At 44.3% G+C, this 21,575-nt stretch overlaps 1 protein-coding gene across 6 annotated transcripts in view; it reads right to left on the reverse strand.

The window, feature by feature from the left end:
• The window catches only part of sox5 (SRY-box transcription factor 5), a 91,790-nt gene that overhangs the window by 29,513 nt on the left and 40,702 nt on the right, over nt 1-21,575 (reverse strand). For 5 of the 6 annotated variants that reach the window (XM_087178412.1, XM_023423000.2, XM_087178413.1 and 2 more), the window contains exons 4-7: nt 18,003-18,089; nt 11,813-11,985; nt 10,380-10,448; nt 880-1,006 (exon numbers count right to left, since the gene is read on the reverse strand). In XM_087178412.1, the coding sequence (XP_087034538.1) occupies nt 880-1,006; nt 10,380-10,448; nt 11,813-11,985; nt 18,003-18,089 (456 nt within the window). The remainder of the gene's footprint in view (nt 1-879; nt 1,007-10,379; nt 10,449-11,812; nt 11,986-18,002; nt 18,090-21,575) is intronic. The other variant, XM_087178414.1, reaches the window with a different exon arrangement.

A 21,575-nucleotide genomic window follows, 5' to 3' on the forward strand; every position in this document is an offset into this window, starting at 1 on the left:
GGAAGGGGGGGGCTGAATGTGCACGAGCTTGCATTTGTGTGCACGCTCACATTTCTGCGTCTAAGTTTTTTTTGTTTTTTTTTGTTTGCAAAATCACAAAGCAGATCTCTGGCTGCCTGGACGTTTGTGTGTATATATATATATATATATATATATACGTGTGTGTGTGTGTGTGTGCGCGCGCATGTGTGTTAGCGTGTGTGGGCTGTGTTGGAAACATGTTCTGGCTGCGTCCCGTGTTAATGTGAGGAGAACCTGGGGCAGGTCATATTACCACCCTCCCTCTCCCCCCTCTGCTAACCCCCCCACTGTGCATTTATTCCCAGCATCCCCTGGCAAGCACCCACCCTTCTTTCTCTCTCTCCCTCTCTGTCTCTGTCTCTCTCTCTCTATCATGGTAAACAACACATTGCCACACAGCCGGAGCGTGATAGCCAAAAAAAAAAAGAAAAAAAAAGAAAAAGAAAAAAAAAACAAAGAAAAAAAAAACAAAAAAAAAACCATGTCCTGCAGGAGGCCTGCATTTTGTTGCTTTTATATATCAAAAATAGACAAGACAAAAAGAAGGAGCCAAAAAGACTAAGCAAGAGAGGGAGCGAAAGATAAAGAGAAAGAGGTTGAGAGTGTAAACAGGAAGGGTGTATTTGGACTGGTTTTTCTATTAAGAGAGAGCTGTTGTTGTAGGGGCGCGCTCGTCTTTTGGGAAACAATCCGAGTCCTTGTGTGGAAAAATGGTTACACTCTACCTTGCTTGGAGAAAAACATTTGAAACATCACACACAAAAACTGCTTTGACTCTGTAAGTTGCACCTATTTATGAATGTATGTGTGTGTGTGTGTGTGTGTGTGTGTGTGTGTGTGTGTGTGTACGTTACTCACTGCAGCCAGGCTTATAGTTGAAGCCAGGGGGCATGAGGAAGCCTTGCTGGGCTGCAGCCGCTGCCAGAGTCCTCTGGTCCGGGGGAAAGACAGGAATCATCAGCGGAGGGAGCTGGCCCTGGACCTGCTAATGAGGGAGGGAGAGGAGGAAGGGGGTGGGATGTGGGGAAAGAGAAGGAAGAAGAGGAAGGGAGGGAAAGAAGAAGAAAACATGAGCACTTTTGGAATCTCTTTGACATCCATAGACATACACTGAAAACAAATGTTCTCAATAATGCTATAAAATATGTGTAAAAAGTTACATCTGAATTAATTCATAATAATTTCTATAAAATTACAATTGGTTGTATGTATAATGTATATACATACAACCATACCATATACATACAGTGTATTCTTGGAATACATATGGAACACACACGAAAAGACACTAATGAAGTCACTCTCACACACACACACGCACACAAACTCACACTCCATCTTCTCGATTCAAAGACAAAAAGCCAGTCATTAGGACAGTTCACTGTACTCTCACAACAGCTGGCCTTTTCCTTTTATTTGGAAGATGATGTTCTGTCCCGTCTCTCCACATCACCCCCCCCCACTCCCCCAACAACCCAAACACACACTGACATGCACACACAGACGCAGACACAACCCCTTTCTGCGCGCTCGTCGGCAGAGAGCCATATGACTTCACAAGGTTTCCAGGATTTTAAAAGGAGACGCAGAAAAAAGCTCCTCCGATGGGTGGCTTTGGCAGGGACGACAGGAGAGAGAGAGAGAGAGAGAGAGAGAGAGAGACAGAAAGAGAGAGAAGTAGGAGACAGATGGTTGCACTAAACAGCGTTCTGCCAAAAAAAACACACAAAGACTTGCGTGTGATGGACTGACTGACAGTTCGAGAGGAAAGATAGGAGGGGATGCAGAGAGGAAGTGAGGAGGAGAGGGAGAGTGGAAAAAGGTGAGAGAAGGAGGAAAATAAGGGATCTTGTCTAGCTGTAAAAGCTGAGGTGTAATGCTGGTATGATGAAGAAAACCACAAACATGAAGAGAGGGAAGGAGCTGGAGCCAAATTCTGTGCATATTTTTGCAATTTTCCAAATAAGAAAAGTCAGAACAAAAATATCAATGTTTTTCCATAAACTACTGAGCAACAATCTGAAATCACATAATCAATAGAGCCTCAGTCATGCTTTACCTCCATAGGTACCATCATGCTGTTTATGTTCTTTTCATTTATTAACTTGTTTTTGTACAGAGACACAATGTGGTGTTTTCATTGGGCACCAGCTTCGCTTTTGAGTCTTTGGGCATGGCAACAATACAAAAACGCTGCGCCTACACTGTACTGAAATAAAATAAGAAGGAGCAGAATAGGCAGGTCCTGCAATGTAATCACTTATTTAACAAGTCCGTTTCATCACTTCTGCACTTCTCCTCTTTATCAATACAATGATTTTTACACCTTAGTCAGATAAGTACAACTTTTTCTTGCAACGTTCAGGTATTTTTTCACAGTCAATTTGAGTTCTGCTATGCATTAGTTTAAAATAAATGCCTAAAAACAAGTGTATGGAAACTGACTTTAGACAAAAATATAGGGTTTCCACCTGTGCTGGCTTCAGGGACGTGAGCAAATTCAAGCTTTGTCATTGTTTGCATGGTTTTATCAGTTTACGTCCTGGATATTTTAAGTTAAACTTTAAACTCATAACAATTCTTTCTTTCCACTTGTGTGCTGCAGTAGAAACTAGTGAATATCTGATATTCACTGGTGTCTCCTCTGACTCAGATCAAAAGCAACTCTTTTAAACCTCAAAAGCCTGCACCCGACATTTCCCATAATGCCACTTGATAGCGTCTTTCATTGGCGCCTCCCTGCCCGATGAACTTCACACCCAAAGTTTGCAGTAAAAGCTTTTTGTTATGAATGTGAAGAACAAACTGAGATGTTTTCACAGACTTTAGAAATCTCCTCCAGAGCCACAGAAGCCTTTATACACGTGGTGTCACAAGCTGACTGATCCTCCTCATGACGACTAAACTAAACTGCATGTGTTGAATTAGTGGAGCGCCTCTTTAAATCAAATCCCTGATGGGTCCTTCAGGCCTCTGACCTGTTTTCCTGGTTGGAAAACAGTTTGATCCCTCTTTGCAAAACATCTCCTCTCTCACTTCTTCTTGTCTCGGATTTTGCCAGGAGGCCAGAGAGGTGATGACTGAACAGGACAATGGGCAGGTAAAAGCTGTTTGATGTGGAAAATTCATCTGGAATGATGGAAATATCCGCCCAATCATAAGGATCTGAGTGATATGGGCACTTGAAGCAGTTAGTGCTTGAGACAGGTAAATAGAGAGGAGAGAGAGCTGCTGGTGCTCAGTGCTAGCAGCGCTCCCAGCTTTCCCTGCCTGTGTGTGTATACTCATGTTTCCCTGGGCGTTTAAATGTTCGTGTACTGTAAATACCTATGCGTGTGTGTTTCTGTGTGAGTGTGTGTGTGTGTGTGTGTGTCTCCTCCTCCCCCTCCTCCTGCTCCTGTGTGTCGGCATGCGGCAGCCGGCAGCACTGTAATCAAACTATCACAGCGCAGGGGAATAGCGCTCTCTTCAAGCGGCTCCTGTTTCCCCCTTACACCAAAAACAATAATTACTCCACCATTTTGGTTAACCATAAACCGCCGAGCCGCCTGCGCCGTGCGATCAGAAGGGAGAGGCGCTCCAGCGCAACGCTCGGACAGGACCCCCGCAGGGACAAATCACAGACAGAACATTTCCGCTTTGCCTTTCAGGCCTAATTGGACATATGCTGGAGTGGAGCTGGCTAGCAATACTGTAATGTACCGTAGGGAGGAGGAGAGGAGAGGAGAGGACAGGAGAGGACAGGAGAGGAGAGGAGAGTCTGTGGCAGCTGCGATATATACATACTGTACATAGACACCCTGGCAAACACATTTACGACGTCTGTGTGTGTGCACATGGCTTTGCTTTTCTTTCTTTGCAGATGAAAATATCATAGAAGATCCTTAATAGCCTCTGAATCCGCTCCTCTCTATCTCTGCTTCTTTCTATCTTATGACAAAAAGCCTGCACACAATAGGAAGACATTAATCAGCCTACAGGACTGTTGCACAATACGCGCAAGTCTCCACAATGGAATAAGAAGATCAAGCAAAAGAGAGAAAAAAAGGAACAAAATAACAAGAAAAAAACACAAAAGGATAAGAAAAAGCTGGAATACACAGAGAGAGAGAGAGAGAGAGAGAGAGAGAGAGAGAAAGAGAGAGAGAGAGAGAGAATGGTTCATGGGGAATCATTTCTTCCCATATGTTGCTGTTATAATAGTTGAGTTAGATATGTGTGTAACAGCTGCTGAGCTGATGAGCAGCACCACTATCCTAGCACGCTCACTGGCATACACACACACAAATACACACACACACACTGACCTCTAAAGTACAACACACACAAACACACAGATATGAGGCAGAAAACATGGGTCAGAGCAAGTTGAGCGTAACAGGGAGAAACAAGGGACTCTAGAAAAAAAAAACTCTGAACTATGTGTGTGTGTGTGGAGGGGTGAAAGGGGTGGATGGGGTGAGGGGTGGAGGGGGGTTTGTCTACTAGCCAGTCATATGGCGTGGCCCCCAGTGCATTCTTTCTATTTACATTCCGTCACCATCCACAAAATGACTTAATCTGATGTTTCTCCTGATATTGGATGTACAATAATGCAATACCTTAAAGTGGATTATTAGCTCTGTGTGTTAGCCTCATGATCGTAATGTAAACTTTGAAGGAGAGGGGAAGAAAAGAGAGGGAGAGAGAGCTCTTCCCAAATCAGAGAATGAGAATCAGAGACAAAGAAATGAACTGACAGAAGGAAGAGAGGAAGTAAGGGCGAGGGAAACGGAGAGAGGGAAAGGGAGAGCAAGGCCACATCTATGAGACAATCTCCAGATCCCACATAAAGGAGAAGGCACTTCTGAAACAGCAGGCACTTTGGGGAGTAACGCACTCCTCAGCTTCCCTTTCACATCAGGCCCAAAGCGAGCATGAAAACCTACAACACACACTGACAAAACATCACACTGCTACTACTGTAGGCTACCGACGTGGAGAACAAGCGGCTCCACTTTTTATCTGCATACGCCTCCTCCATGAACACAAAAGAAACCTGCAACAAACGAAACTGGAATTCATCTGAAAAATCCTCTAATCAATGTTAACTGAATCCAAAACAAAGAAAAATACTCTGAATGGAATATATATATATATATATATATATATATATACTGTATGTATATAGCAAAAGTGTGAAACTTTTTCTTGAGAACTTTCACAGGGGCAAAGAGGACAGAAAGAAAGAGAGAAGTCGACAGTTCACCCTGGCGAGAGAACTTCTTGGGAAATAAACAGCAGAGACACCAGAATGAACAAGAGAGGGAGAAAGAGTGAGAGAAAGAGAGACGGAGAGGGGAGCAAGAGTTGGATAATTGGCAGCGAGTCGAGCCTGCGTTCACCACGCGCCAGGCGGCACAGCTTGAACTTAAAGCGCCGCTGCGGCATAATGAAGATGTGGCCGCTAATTAACATATGGGGTGCGAAACAGGTTGGTTGGCACGTGGCGCGCTAAAAACTCCAAGGTAAAGTTATTATTGGGGAGTAATTAGCTCTATGAAGTTAATGCGCCGAACAATAGCTGCCAGCGCCGCACAATATGGCTCGCATCTGAGCGCGCAAAATAGCCCCCGCTAAAGTGCGAGTCCCACAGCTAAAATCTGTTGGCGACCATATGCTCTGGCAATTAATGCAAGACCTGGATGACCTATTGCTGAAGAGGGGACGTGTGAGCGATAGAACCAATAATTAATTTGGAGAGAGGGAGAGAAAGAGAGAGAGAGAGAGCAGTAGCTGGCTTTTAATATTAGTCCATTAAGTTTCTATGGACAGGGGCTATTAGAGGCCAGCCTGCTGTGAATGTAGGGGCATGGTTCATGACACAATGGCACCACAATGGCTTGGATGCAAACACACACACACACACACACACACACACACACACATACACACAGGTACGTTTGTGTGAGAGCATGTGAGCGAAGGTAGGTCTCAGAGAGAATGGCTGGTTGGTCACAGTCCAGTTTGTGAGTGCGTGCGTTTGTGCGCGCACATCGACACATACAGTGTGTAAGGAAAACAAATTACACTGGTTGCGGTGTAATGGGAATGATTAAACAATTACACAGGCAATTGGGTTAGCCGCTCCTATGCACAGAGTACAGAGGTGCTGGTGTGTTGTGTGTGCATGTATGCAGTCTACAGTGAATGTGAAAATGAATGAAAAGCATGCCTGTCAGTTTTTGCTTTTGTGTTCCTCTTTCTTTTCCACAGAATGAGAAATATTCCGCTCGGACAGAGGCTGCGCTTGTGACGCATTAGGCGTCACACTCTGAGAGGTGTGTGTCTTTGTGATTGAGTTACCAGTGTAGGTTAGCCTTAATAGAGAGCTTGTTAGCTGCTCTCGCCAGCGTGTCTGGCCTCTCTTCTACCAGCCGAAGCGTCAGGTGGCTTTACTCATTCTCTGATTCTTTCTCACTTTCTCTTCTTCTTCTGTCTGCTTTGCTGACTCCCTCCAACGGAGAGTTAGACACACTTGACAGTATGTGTGTGTGTGTGTGTGTGTGTGTTTTGGTTGATTGCGTTTTGATTCATTAGGCAGGACACACTCTTGTCCCCTCATCCCTCTGTTTCAATATACATTGTGTGTGTGTGTGTGTGTGTGTGTGTGTGTGTTTCTTGCTGCTATTCTATGAAAATGTGTGCGTGTTCTCAAGGTAAGCTCTGAGCCGCTCGGCAGGTGAGCTCCTTTCATCCCTGTCGCGCTTCCCTGCACGGCAGCAACAGTCGTCCCCGGCAACACTGGAGGGAGCCTCGGAGACAAGTCATTTAATTAGAATGAGAGAAGACGAGAGGGAAAGCAAAGGGAAGTTTGAGGAAATGTGCTCACCCCTTAGAGCTTAACAAGAAGGCCCCTAGCAGGGGGTAGGAGTGTGTTTGTGTGTGTCTGGTTCTTTTCTTACACACATTCTCACGTTCAAATTTTTGTGAGCCAGTCAGACGTCCCTCAGAAGTACAGCGAAGTGAGGGTCAGTTTTCTTGGTGTTTACTTGACCAGAGGGATCAGTTTAAGGTTTAGGTTCAGGATTAAAATCTGGATTAGGTTGGTTGGGTTGAGGTTAAGGATAATTTAGGCTCAGGGATGATGGGTTATGATTAGAGGCTTAGTCAGGATAGGGGTTAAAGTTCAGTTAAAATTCATGACTTGGAATACAGAACAGATCAAGGGTTAAGCTAGGATTAGGTGTTTTGGTGTTTCACAATAAAAGCTCCCTTGAAAAGTAAAACAATGTGAATGTTGGTGTAGCTGCATGTAAATGTGTGTGTGTGTATGTGTGTGTGTGTGGGTAGGGTGGGGGGGGGAATGGATGGATCATAATTAATGCTAATTCATGGATAATTCCAGGTAGAATCAATTAGTGACTTGTGAACACTAATGACTGGTGCATGCCTGTGTGTGTTGTTCATACTGTATGTCATTAGTTAGTGTTGCCTGCCTCTGTAAATGAACTCGCTTGTTTGCCGGCTTGCACCACATTCAGCGGGTGCCGTTGGCCTAAATGGTGGACGCTAACATGCATATCGCTTGCTTGATTTGGGTTTCAGGGTGAGAAGAAATAGGAAACCGGACGCGAGGACAATAAATAATTTGTCCTCCTTTCATGAGGGATGTGTGTCACTCTCTTTTTCATGAGCTTGATTATTCATTTCATTTCATCACCTCTTCCAAGTGGACGGTTGAAAGCATTCTTCACAGGCCTTTGGGGGTTCGGGCCTAACAAAGCCAAGGACGCACGCAGACACAAACGCACGCACGCACGCACGCACGCACGCACGCACACACACACACACACACACATTGAGGGGACAGCTGAACTCAGCCTCGTTAGGGGGAAATGCAATCACAAGGGGCTTATCATACAGACAAAAAACACAACACAGACACACACACCCCAACATACTGAACCTGGTGCCCTCTCTCTGGCAGGCCATTGTATTGTGGGATTGTGCGGACAATCTCTTCATGAATGATTAAGCAGTGTATTTCTCAACCAAGTCTTTGATGATGAGTGTGTGTTTGATCATCAGGCGAGTGTGCAGCACTCTCTGCTCGCGATATTTGTGCGAGCGAGTCAAGGCGTATATTTCGTATGTTTGTCTGTGTTTGTGCGTACTTTGATGTGTGTGATATATGTGAATTTGTGTGTGTGTGTGTGTGTGTGTGTGTGTGTGTGTTTTGCGCTCCTGTGATGAGCCCCTGTTGATTGTGTCCCTCTCTTAACGAGGCTGCCTACAGCTGCCCCTGCTTGTGAGAAACTATTGTTGGGTCTGTTCAATGGAGAGACGCTTGTTTGGGAAAAGGTTGCAAAGTCATGGGAAAAGAGAGCTTTGTCTCGGCGGGGTCGTGAGGGAGTGAATCATGAGCGGACGTGTTTATAGCTTAAAACACACAGCTGCGGCAAACACACATGCACATACACACGGGTGAAGAAACGGACGCTCGAGAACGCACAGAGGAACCCTCAGAAACAAACGTGCTCTCTTTTTTTTTTTGTCAAAGGGACAAAACGTGAACAATTCAGAATTTTACTCGCACAAAGCAAATAAACACAGCTGCTTTGCACAGAATCTTAGACACACATCCCACACACACACACACAGACGCACACACACACACTATCACAAGGTCTCTTATCACACAAACTGTGTATGGCTAAACTCTCGGGGGGAAAGGGAATGTGTGTGTGTTTGTGTGTGTGTTCCTTCTTGGACAGGGTGTCTCTTTATGACACAAAGCCCGGCTTTCTCAGCTCAAAACTCAGTGTCATCTGCCTTTACAAAGGCCTGGGCTATTCGTTCCAAGCCACCTGGACTAACATAGAGGCTCCAGTGTAGCACCCAAAAGGACAATACCTCCATTTTTAAGTGTTACATATATACCCACCCATTTTCTCTGGACCTAAAGACGCAGATTCACATTCAAAGGGACATTTTAGTTCATTTACTTTGTAGATGTTATGTCTATATTAAGGCCATTTAAGTTTGTGTACAATCTACATAATTAGATTTGTTGAACATCTTGTTCACAAGAAGGACGCTCCAAATAAGAAGTCAACTAAGTTTTGATTTCCCAGCGTTGCCTGGTGAAAACAGAGTGAAACATAATCCGTCGTCTTCTGAGGGGAGGAAAACAAGCTGATACTACACCAAATATGTGCAGACCCAGAAGCCAAAAACAGAGCTAATTCTATGCCGAGTAAAACACTCAAACTTCATTTGTTTTTTCTCTCAGTTATTTTCTGTATCTGTGCAGGATAAGAAGTCAAATATATGGGTTAACTATGTGACTTAACTCAAGAGATGAATTCAAATTCTTATCTGCTAGTGGTTTGAGATGCAGCCCAATGTTCACTACCGTCTGTGATGGTACCACTGCTGTGGATCAAAAACCTCTTGTCGTCATGGGTCAAGACTTGACCTCATACACAGGTACAAATTACACCCAGTCTAATCAGGGCCAGGTATGGTTCATTCCTGGTAATTAATTTGTAACATCAGCACTGTCTTACTGTTTAAACTGAATGAAATAAATTGATAACTCCCCCTCACCATGGTGGGCTAGGGGTGAGGGACAACCATGAACCTCAGCGTCCCTGATTTGCATCCAGGAATTGTCACTTGGCATCATTTTCTGTCATCTCTCTACCGTCACCACAAAATGCCCCAATTATAAAACAAAAACTGGACTTTCTGTAACCTATTTCATCATTTCACCAGTATCTGAAACAGGAATCCCAAACTAACATTTTTTTAATTCAGGATTTTTGTTGGTCTGAATGTTTAACGTGGGTTAATATGAAGAACTAAATTCTATTGGCTCTGACTTGAAACTATGGAAAAGATCAATCGATTTTAGCTTCTTTCTAAATCTTTATTGGCTTCTCTTCAGGCTGAGTTGCCTGGTCTGGATTCTGTAAAACACCTTAACAATCACTCACATACACAATAGGAATCAACATGAATGAAGCGTCCATCACTGACAGTTTGATGTGTAAACTTTGATTTATATAATAAAGACTTAAAATGCACATAGCAACCTACCAGTGCCCTGCTTCTGATTTTTCCAAGAAGAGTGACCACTTTTAAATGATTACACAGGTTGTGTATATGTGTGTGTGTTTGTGTTTTAGAGGAGGAGGGGCTATAATAAGTCAACGCTGATTTAGGTCCGAAATGCTGATGGCTGAGCAAAGAAAAGCTGTAACAATCACAATCACAAAACTGTGATTGTTGCAGCCCACAAACACACACACACACACACACACACACACACACACACACACACACACACACACACACACACACACCGGCCTCACCTGGATTTGCTGCTGCAGGAGGTTGATTTTGTGTTGCTGCTGCAGAAGCTGCTGCTGTTGCCGGGCAATCTGAGGACAGAGCACACAACACATTGGAATGTATATATAGCATGTGTGTGTGAGTGTGTGTGTGATTGTGTGTGTGTGTGAGTGTGTGTGAGTGTGTTTGTGTGTGTGTTTGGGGTGTGTGTTTGGGGTATGTGTGTGCGGGGCCTGGGGGAGATGCGACACATCTGCAGGTCTCTGAGGCCCCAGTTGCACGACAGAGGGTTGATGCCCTGGTATGAAATATTAAAGAGCTCATCTCATCTGGACCCAGCTCATCGCCAAATGAACAAGAATGTCACACCAACACACTTAATGATGGCATCTTTTCATATAGCAGAGGAAAAATATTTTAAAATAGGTTTCTTTTTGTGTAGGTGACTATTCTCTTTGATTTGAAGATTACATGCACTTCTATAGGTTGAGACAATTCTGAGAACTTTGGCTTTATAAAATATTTTCAACCCTGTTTGGATGAACACAAAAATACATGAGAGTCGAGTCATTTCTGTAACTTTAAAAAATATGTGACATATCAAAATGTACCATCTAAGTACAGCCAGTGCCAATATGTAATTTTGATGGAATTTCAAATCATTAGTTCTAATCAGTTTCTTTTTTTGTCATTCTTAATTCGCACATGACAGTATCAGTTAGATTCATAAGATGTGATTAACGTCTACACAAAAACTCTTCAGTGGTCCATCGAGTGGAACGGAAACAGTAGTCTCCACATACATTACATTCTCATACAGTGTGCACTGGTGCGGGATGCAGCCAATGGCACTGTAAGGCATTGTGTTTGTCACAGGTGATTTGTCCTTACAACTGTGCATGTGTGCGTGTGAGTGTGTGTGTGATGTTCTCTTTGTAAGCCCAAGCTTTCCAGAAGCAAAAAAGCACAACAAAGAGGAAAACCCTTCTCTATGCAAATACCTGGCAAACTCTCGCCTGGGAGCTTGGAGTGTGTGTCTGAGCTACATCCGCTCCAACACTACATACCCTCAGCGCATTGCTGTGCAATGTCCCTGTGTTCAAGCTGCCCAAGGCGCACATCTCTGGCTGCATGAACACTGTAAGAGATTGCGTGCGCACGCGTGTGCGTGTGTGTGTGTGTGTGTGTGTGTGTGTGTGTGTAAGAGAAGGTAGAGAAAAGAAAACTTCAGTGTGATTTGTGGGTTTTTTTTCATTCTTACCTTTGAGCCCACGTTCTAATGTAAAGCCTAAAATGTGTGTGAAGATTTCTGAAGACCATTTCTGATGTTGAGGTGTATATGTGAATTTGTATGTCCATACGACACACCAAATGACTTGTTAGGATGGATTTGTTTTGCAACGTAGGCATATATTTCCTAATGAAGCCCTTCCCATGCAGCGTGCTCCCGTACCTGGTCCTGCTGCTGCTTGGCCAGCTCCATCTGTTGCCTCTGCTTCTCCATCTGCGAGGCAGCCAGCTTCTTCTGCTCCTCGTGGGCCGCCAGGAGCTGCTCCCTGAGGCTGCTCAACTGACCAATCATGCCCATGAGCTGGCGCTCTTTCTCCGCCAGGCTGTCTGGGGTACCTATAGGGCAAGAGAGGAGGGGGGAAAAAAGGGGTCAAAGGTGAGATGGTAGCACTTTGAAGAAGAGTGCAAGACTCAGCTGAGGTTACGCTATGAAACTTGAATGTCTGCTTAGTACAACGTGAAATCCATTGTTACAGTTTTATGGTTGTTTACGATTTTGCACAGAGAAATTATGATGTACTTGGGAACTGCTCAGATTTATCATTTATTACTGCTGTAGTGTCCGTCAGCAAGGCACTTAACAAGGCACATATACAATCTGCAATTTGATCGTCTTGAAAGTGGAAGTAAAAACCCTTTTTTCTACCTCCAACGCCTCTAATTTAAGTTTCTTAAACCACATTATAGTGAGATAAAGGGACTAATGTGTTGGAATAAGATCAGTGTAGAGAGGATGCTCAAAAGTAAAGATGAGCAAAACAAGAAGGTTGGAAATTATACAAAATTTGAAGCTGAGATTCTCTACAAGGTTTTCTCCTCTGTGAGGTTTTCATGGCTATGTGGAGGTCAGAAAAGATTGCGGGGTCGAGGTTAGAGGTCAGAGGCATGAGGGAAACGAGGAAGGAACAACAAAGCAGTGTAAAGCTATCCATGGCTTGTTGGTCAGCTTAATATATGACTGGTTAGGGGTTTTGGACGGTGGGAGGGGGCACGTCAGCGGAAGTTGGGTATATGTGTTGTGAAGTTGTAAAACCAGATGTTGACTCAATTTCCTGGGCACAGAAGGCCAGCAGTGATTACTCAGACCACATCCATCACTGCTGTTACTGCCTTACTGAAATGAAGAGAATGAATCTGGCAATGGAAACATTTGTAAACAGGCAAAATGTGGCAGCAAAACAAATGTAAAATCTGAGCCAGATTTATTCATGTTTAACAAACACAATAAATCTTCAGCCAGGTTTGAAAATTTACATTTCTCACTAAAACTCGAAGAAAAATCAAAATTTATTTGATTGGTGGTGAATTGTGGGTAAATTCAGAGATGAGTCTGTTGCTATGAAGCTGTATTTTTGTGTGAATGTGTGATAGTGTGTATGTGTGTGTGTGTGTGTGTGTGTGTGTGTGTGTGTGTGTGTGTGTGTGTGTGAGTGTGAGTGTGTGCGCGTGTGTGTGTGTGTGAGAGTGTGAATGAGAGAGGAAAAAAGAGAGCAAGAAAAAGAAGGAGAGTGTGTCTGGTCTGTGTTTATCCTGCAGTCAGCCAACCTCCTGCTCACATTTAGCATGGCCTGACCTTTGACTCCTTAGATCCTGACATACCAGCTCCATTACACACACGCACGCGCACGCGCACACACACACACACACACACACACACACACACACACACACACACACACAATTACACATACACAAACACACTTCCACACAAGGCCTAAATCATTCAACAGGATGTAGTTAGAGAGAGGCACACCGAGGCACAATCAGCACAGAGTGTGTGCGCTCATGTCTGGTCATATGTACCGATGTTTGCCTACATGCCTTTGTTGTGTGTGTGTGCGTGCACGTGTGGAGTAGCACAATCCCCCATTGTTCTTCGGCTGCTACCTTTAACAGGGCCACATTCCTGGGCCAGTCAAACCAGATGAGGAAGAGGGAAGGAGAGAAGGAGGGAGAAAGAGAGGGCAGCAGGGAGGAAAAGAAAGAGAGACACAACGGGGGATGTAAAGGGGGGAGTCAGAGCAGGGGATGGAGGGAGTGAAGGTGACGAGCTACGGCTGCTGACCTGCCCTTTGACCGCTCGAGAAGGTGAGAGCCATCCATTTGTCCTCCCTGTTGGTAGCCGCCGCCTCACCCCTCCACCCAGCCCGCCTCCGCTGCCCACCGACACCCCCCCCTCCCTCACTTTCCCCCCCGCACTCCATCCATCCGCCAACAATGAACAATAAAGGCAACTGTCGGGAGCACTGGCCGCTGGAAAAATAAACACGCCGCTGTCCTAACTCACAGACCCACCTTTGTAGAGCCAGAAAGAGTGAGTGAGTGTGTGTGTGTGTGTGCGTGTGTGTGTGTGTGTGAGTGTGTGTGTAGCCAAAGCTGACCAAGACAAGAAAGAGCCTTGTGTTAAAAACGTTAGCCTGTTCAAATGGGGGGTGAAGGGTGGGGAGGAAGGGGGCAAGAGGGAGGGAAAAAAAAGGATAAGGGGGGTTGCAAAGGTGAAACGATGGATCAAAGGAGTCTTTTCTTGTCGGGGCGTTCTTGTTGGGGTTAACCCCCCTTCACACACACACACACACACACACACACACACGCACACACACGCACACACACTCATGCACATGCACAAATGCAAACACAGTAAAATTGGGTACTTCTGTGCAAAACAGTGCGTATGTGTGTGTTGATGTGGAGGGACATTCTTTCAACCGGCAGCCTGAAGAGTAAGGTGTGAAAAAAAGAAGACAAGCAGTCTATTCTTCTTCTACAAGCTGTTCTCAATCCCCTCTCGCAGCTGTGGATCTTTTATCACTAAACTGCGGTATTTGCAGCAGAAGAAGAAGAAGAAGAAGAAGAAGAAGAAGAAGAAGAAGGAGAAGAAGAAGGAAGTCTTCCTAACTGAGACGAGACTTCCTAACTGAGCTGACCTGTCTCATCTCATTCGGACTCTCAGGTTTTTCTGCCATCACCCCATAAATCAGCTCGTGTCGGCCTGTTTCCTCAGCCGCTGCGAGGCAGGCAGGCGGATCGATAACTGGTTTCCTCCATCGCTTTACACACATTCCTCCTTAGGCAGATTGCTACGGCCTGTGCTTACCTACAAACCCGCCGAACCAACACCGCCCCCCCCCCTTTTTTTCTCTCATGCACACACACACACACACACACCAACTCATGCACAGTGTAATTAACCAATTTGTAACAATGTAATACTTGTCACCGTGTTCGCGGTGCTAATTAATGACCTCAGCTGGATTGATAACCCCCCCCCCCAGTAGGGAGGGAGGAGTGGGGATGAGATGGCAGAGGTGGAAAGGAAGGAGGGAGAGGAGTAAAAAAAAAGAAAAAAAAGGATAAGACACAGTCATGAGAGGTGGGGGAGAGAGGAAGGTGAAGGAAAGATAAGAGAAGAGGAGGCCGGAGAAGTAGGCAAAACAGGCGAGAAAAGGTACAAGGATGTAGAGAGGGAAAAAAACAGTCTGGAAGTATAATTAGTACACTGAGAAGTATATTTACATGAACACGATAACCTAATTACTGTAAATAATTGAATTGAGTTAATATTAAGGTAATAAAATTAAGGTTTGATTAAAGCACATACTACATGGTTTGCAGTAATCTGATTTTCCCAGTAATTCAAGCTTACATGATTTGTTTGACTACAGGATTGGCTACATGATTTGTAGCCTGCAGACAGGGTCTTACTTTTGCTGTTTATTGCTTTTTGTCTTGATGATTTTACAGAGCATCTTTGGCAGTGTTATTTGTTAACATTACAAGGAGTTTTTGTCTGGCTACAACACTGTTATATACCACGTCTCTCCGCTCATCAATAGAGTAAAAAATTGAAAAAATAATGCTTTAAATAAAATAATAAAACGTAGGTCCCTAAATTGGGATATATTGAAGTAGTTAGTAGGTTATGGCAGAGTATTGAATTGGTATTATCTGTTTATTTAAAAATAAATGATCTGTTTTCATGTAATGTAAACAGGAAAATTGGAAAGGAACCAGTGTGAATCAGATTCACTTCCAGTAAAGCACAAAGTTTGCAGTGGGTTTTTCTACAATTTCTATTTATTGTAATGCTGCTGAGTCAAATTAGAGTCATTACTGGCTCCACATGCGTAACTTTAGATGATAAATACTACTCACACTCACACACTTTATTTTTGCTCTCTCACCTACTGACACTGTGCCATTGAGCAATGCAGTTAACCCCGCACCTCCTCCTAACAGACTGCTCAGTGGGACGCAGCAGACTGTGTATGTGTACACACGCCAGATACAGTGGTGTGTACATGTTTGTGCAGCCAAGCTTTACTCAAGCCCAAGTTTCATTTGAAATTATAGCAGAGATTTCAAATGTTTCAAAAGTTACCAGACATGGCTGCATAATTTGGAGGATATGTGAACAAAAAGATGCAAAAGACATCCAGAAAATTTCTATTTGATGGATAGGTACAACCGTAAAAAGTCTCAGGTCTTCAGTTTAAGTATAAGCCATGGTGTAAACATCACACAGCTTTAATTAAGTGCTGAAACGAGCTGCTATACAGCACCTATACTGTATATGTGAAAGTGCTGTACAGTGTGTAAAGGGGGCGATTTAAAGGTGAAAAAAAGTGCTTAAGAGGTGAATCTTTACTATCACTTTTGTGGGTGTAAATGTATTTATGTGTGTGTGTGTGTGTTTGTGTGTGTTTGTGTTTTTCTATGTGAACCACATGGGACCAATGTTGCTTCCCAATAAGGCCGACAGAGCAGGAGGCGGTGGCTCAAAATCACTTTGTTCCCCACAAAAGCTCTTCAATGGAATTCGATGGGGGAAAAAAGTCAAGGGATATGCTGACAAATGAGAACAGTGCGTGCGCGCATACACACACACACACACGCACACATACACACACCACACACGCACGCACGCACGCACGCACACACACACACACACACACACACACACACACACACACAGACACACAGACACGCACATACACACAATATTAATGGAAACCTGTGTATGAACACTTGGCACATGTACATGTTCAAACTCACAAACACACAGTTATTATGTAAGAACTGTTTAAGACACACACACAGGCAAGTGACATACATGCGCTTGCACTGTGCGCACACACACACACACACACGCACGCACGCACACACACACACATGCTCTCATACATACGCCTGATATTGCTCCCCAGCTGTTGGTGTGTGGTGCGCCAAGCGGGACGCCCCTACACAGAAATGTCAGCGCGGCGGGGAGCTGGGAAAAGGGGGTTTGATCAATGGAGCCCCCCTCTCGATGGCCACGCTGCTCCACAAGGCTCTTTGATTACATATTGCTTTGCTTCCTAATGAAGCTCAATTACTGGTGGAGAACGACAGCTTTGCCCTGGAGTTATACGGAATAATAGCCAGTCTCTTCCACCTCTCTCTCTGCTTCTCTCACATCTTTTCCCCCTCGCTTTCTCTTTCGCTCTGGCTGATCCTCGCTCCTGCTTATTTACAGCGCAGCTCCCTTGTTGCCTTCTTGTTTCACTTCCTGTGCCCTGTCCTGGTCTGTCTGTCGCACTGTCGGATGTTAGGAAGGACTGGTGTGGATAAAATTAACACAGAGCTGACTTTTTGACTTGTTCGTCAAACACACCAGACACAGCCGCCAGCTTGGTTCAGTTCAGGGCAGCTCAGTTCATTTGATTTCAGTTCAGCTGAAATGAGTCTCTTTCTGTTTATTTCAGTTTAACCAGTTTTTAATCAGATTAGGAAATCTTATATATAAAAAAAAAAATTCCTTCAGTGTTTCCCAGTACGTCAAGTAGTTGTCGACATTCAGCTAATATGTGTATATACATGAAACAAAGAGAGTTTCAATGCTGTAGAAATATTATCACCCACTCTGAGACTTAATAATATTAAAAAACATACTTACAATAAAGTGTTTAAAAAGCAAATGTTCATGGATTTTTGCCACACCTATTGGTTCCAACAGGGTTTCTGATGTAAACAGGAAGTATAATGTTGCCGTGGAATCAGTAAATTAGCGATGGGCTTTGCTCGAACCATGTTTTTTTCCCAACTTATTTTTTAACATTCTGGCACCACAAACAAAAAGTCATGCTAAATCAGCTACTTGCAGTTTGTTTGGACTGTAACCATGGATACAGACAACAACCATCTGAATTACTTTTGATACTGAAGAAAAAATCTTAATTTTAAAATATTGCGGAGTTCAAATGAGATTTCCAAATAGATTTGTGGACATTTTTGATTTATTTTTATCGATCAAGTTCAAAAAGTTAATTTAAGAACTCAATTAAATTTAGTTTTGTTGCTATTTAGTTGTACTGTACCTTTAATTTCTCCAATGTGCCCTGAGCCCATGGCCAAAAGTTTATCCTTCCAGTCCTTCGACAACAGCCTCTCAATGCTGGGGGCCTCTGTTTAGGGGAGGAGGGGTTGGGGGGGGCAGAGGAGAGAGAGAGAGGGATTCAGTTGGCTGGCCAACATGACAATAAAGCTCATTTAAAGTCCATTTGCTGTAATAAAGGCAGCGGCAGCTCAGCCTAATGGCCGCATCAGCAGGAGAGAGAGGGAGAGAGAGGGAGAGAAAGGTGGAAAGAGAGAAGCTGATAATCGAAAGAGAGGAAATCTGAAGAACAAAAACAAGTGAGCAAAAGGGAACGAGCGAGAGAGGCAACGCAAGATAAAGAGAGAGACAAGTGGAGGAGAGAGGAAAAGAGGAAAAGAGAAAAAGAGAGAGAGGCTTTTTCCCTCTCACCTGCTGCTAGAGAATCATTAGCCCTGTGGGCCCTGAGACAAAGAGGGCCTTAATGCACCCGCCACAATGGACACATTATCAGCTAGCGCTTTGTTTTCAACACACACTCCACAGACACTTGTACACACAAACCCCTGCACAAACACACACATGTGCACACAAACCCGCAGAATCACTAATTACAATCCTAACTATGGTCACACTCGCACATGGATGTTTGTGCACACACAAACACACACACACACACACACACACAATGTGGGAAATGGAAATGCAACACAAGAGAGCACACACATGGAGACGAGAGCACATATATGCACTAATCGCAAACACACACACACACACGTTCACATAAATGCCGCCATCAACCCGGTTACCCTGTTGACTGTTATTGACATGAACAAAGGGAAACAGGAGAAATGATGAGAAAAAAGACGACTGAAAGTGTGAGGCAAGAGGGTGAGAAAGAGAGAGAGAGAGAGAGAAAGAGGGGGAGAGAGAGAGTATTCTATTTACTGGGAGCCATCTGCACTTGGGATGTGAGGCCTTGCTAAGGAAAGAGGTTTTACACTTGGAGTGGGGTGATTAACCCTATCAGCCAACGCAAACACACACACACATGAATGCACAAACACCCACAAAACACACAGATGCATGCACAACACACACAGTTGAATGCACTCATATATGTAGCTGCATACACAGCCATACTATGTACACAGTGGCAAATGCTGATGGCAGACGAGAAGTTTGTTTGTCCCTGGATTATTTTTTTTCTATAATGACATGACTGATTTTTTTTTTTTAAAAGTCTTAATCTCACTGGTATGAGACATCTTGCTTGCACAAACACACACACACACACACACACACACACACACGCTGTGACACAAACACTAATGCTCTCCACAGAGAGAGAGATGTCCGGTGTGTTGAACAGCTTAGTGCTTTTTCTGCACTAAGTGAGACACACTCAACAACAAATTAAAGTACTTTTACCCATCATCCACACACAAAAACCACAACTTCTTTCTTTTCTCCTCATCTCTCTATTTTTCTCCCCCCGTCTGTGATGGAGTGAATGTGGAGAGACGAGGAGGAGAAAGTACCTGGAGATTTTTCAGGATTTAAAACGACACATGATCACGCACAAACAAGGAGGCATGCGAGAGAGTCGAGCCGCACAAGCATTGCTCAGACACACACACACAAAGCGCTGCAGCATGTCCTACATACTGTTCCTCAGTTTGTATGTGTGTTTGCGTATGTGCCTACAGCCTCCCCAGAGGCCTGAATCAGGTCCTTTTCCTCTGGCTTTAAGACTGGAGCATTCACGCTCCGCTGATTACAACGCGCACACATTCGCAAACACACAAAGACAAAGATCAATACTGAACTTCCAGCCAGTCCATCTCTCACTTCTTCTATTTCTCTTCCCACCGTCCTTGGACTCTTGACTGGTCTGTCCTTGCGTTTTCGACGCTGCCACTCACCCAGTTAGTCAGCAACCGAGTTTCAGCGCCGCGTTCCGTGACGTGCCCTAGTGCTTTCTAGCCTTCAGGGAATAGGTTAGCGGTGGGATGAAGGTAGGAGGAGGAGGAGCAGAGCTCAGACAGACGGAGAATCTGTTGCAAAAACAGGGAGGAGGGAAAGACACACGTAGAAAGAGTAGAAGAAGAGTGTGTGCCTGTGTTTTTTTCCCCCACCATGACAGCTGTCTCACCATCACCCCAACAGGTGCTATTAGCCCCTGGCACTCCTTCTCTCCCCCTCTTTCTCTCTGTCTCTCACTCTCATCTTTCCCTCCAGCCCCCTCTCCCTCAACAATGACAGAGGCTTTTAAGCCAAAGAGCTTTGACAAGTGAGAGGGAACAACAAATGGCAGTGTCGCCTGTTCTCTTTCCATTGCACTCCCTCTCTGTCTCCATCTCCTAGTTATTATTTTTATTTATTAACAGGGCTGCAGCCATTGTCCCCAGTGACAGGCCGGGGCCACTTTAACTATTAATAAAAGCCAAGAGGCTCTTTCATTGTGCGGCGGATGGCAAAATGGGAGGAAATGGGGAGGAGGGGTGGAGAGGGAGAGGGAGAGGGAAAAGGAGAAGGAGAAGAAGAAGGAGAAGAGAAGAGAAGAGAAGCTGTAGCTGTAGAGATGTTGATTGATGGGGTGAACACTATGAGAAATGAACCCCCACTGTCACCTGTGACAAACTACAAACACACATCAACACATGCATACACACTCACAAACTTGTGAATCAGTTAAAAGGTGTGTGTTGGACATCCTGAGACAGAAAAAAAAACCAAAAGTCTCTCCCATGCATTAGCTTCTCATCATGGTTGTTTGGGCATTAGTTTGGTGCATTAGAATATACCCGACTTCCAAGTGCATTTCCCTGTTTTCATCTTTCTATAAGAATATGAAATACGGCTGCCATTACCTGACACTGCACAACAATAACAATGTCTGCTGCAAAACAATTCGCTTTCCACTTCTCTCACATTCAAGGATTTATTTGCTTCACCTCAGCACCGGATTCACATTTCATGTTCTGTAATATTTCAAGAGGTTTCATAAAATTCACTTGACAGCTGGATGGAAACATAGCAAGCATCTATTACTGCTAATTAAGGCCAAAAATCATGTAATAAAGGAGGACAGCACAACACTTTCCATGAGAATCAGAGAAGCTACTCCCTGTTCTTGTGACGTATGGGATGCTGAGTGTTTGTGTGTGTGTGTCTCCGTGTGTGTTTGTTAGAGTTCTGTGAGGTAAGCGGGTGGAGTTTGGTGCCCACGCAGGGGTGTGGGCCGCATTTTTGCAGGGTGGGGTGTTGGGAGCCAAGAGCGAGGGAGGATACTGGCCTCCCCCTTGACAAGAATGAAGGGGTGAGGGAAATTAATAGAAGAGGGAGAGAAAGGAAGTGTCAGTGTTGAGCTGCACAGGGCGCTGAAGGTGGGAAAATATGTGTTTTCTCATGTTAACCCCTTTGAAATACATTTTCATCCTTTCTTTTCTTTTCCCCTTCAGTTGCTTTATGGTTAGAATCATTTCATACTGTCTGTACACATCACATATGCTATATCAGCTTGTTCTAGATCCATATTAAAGCTATATAATGTTTACAGTAAAATATCAAAACC

The sequence above is a fragment of the Seriola lalandi genome, unplaced genomic scaffold, assembly GCF_002814215.2.
Source record: "Seriola lalandi dorsalis isolate HSWRI2012SDOR001 ecotype SW California unplaced genomic scaffold, Sedor1 jcf7180002054688, whole genome shotgun sequence".
NCBI lineage: Eukaryota > Metazoa > Chordata > Actinopteri > Carangiformes > Carangidae > Seriola > Seriola lalandi.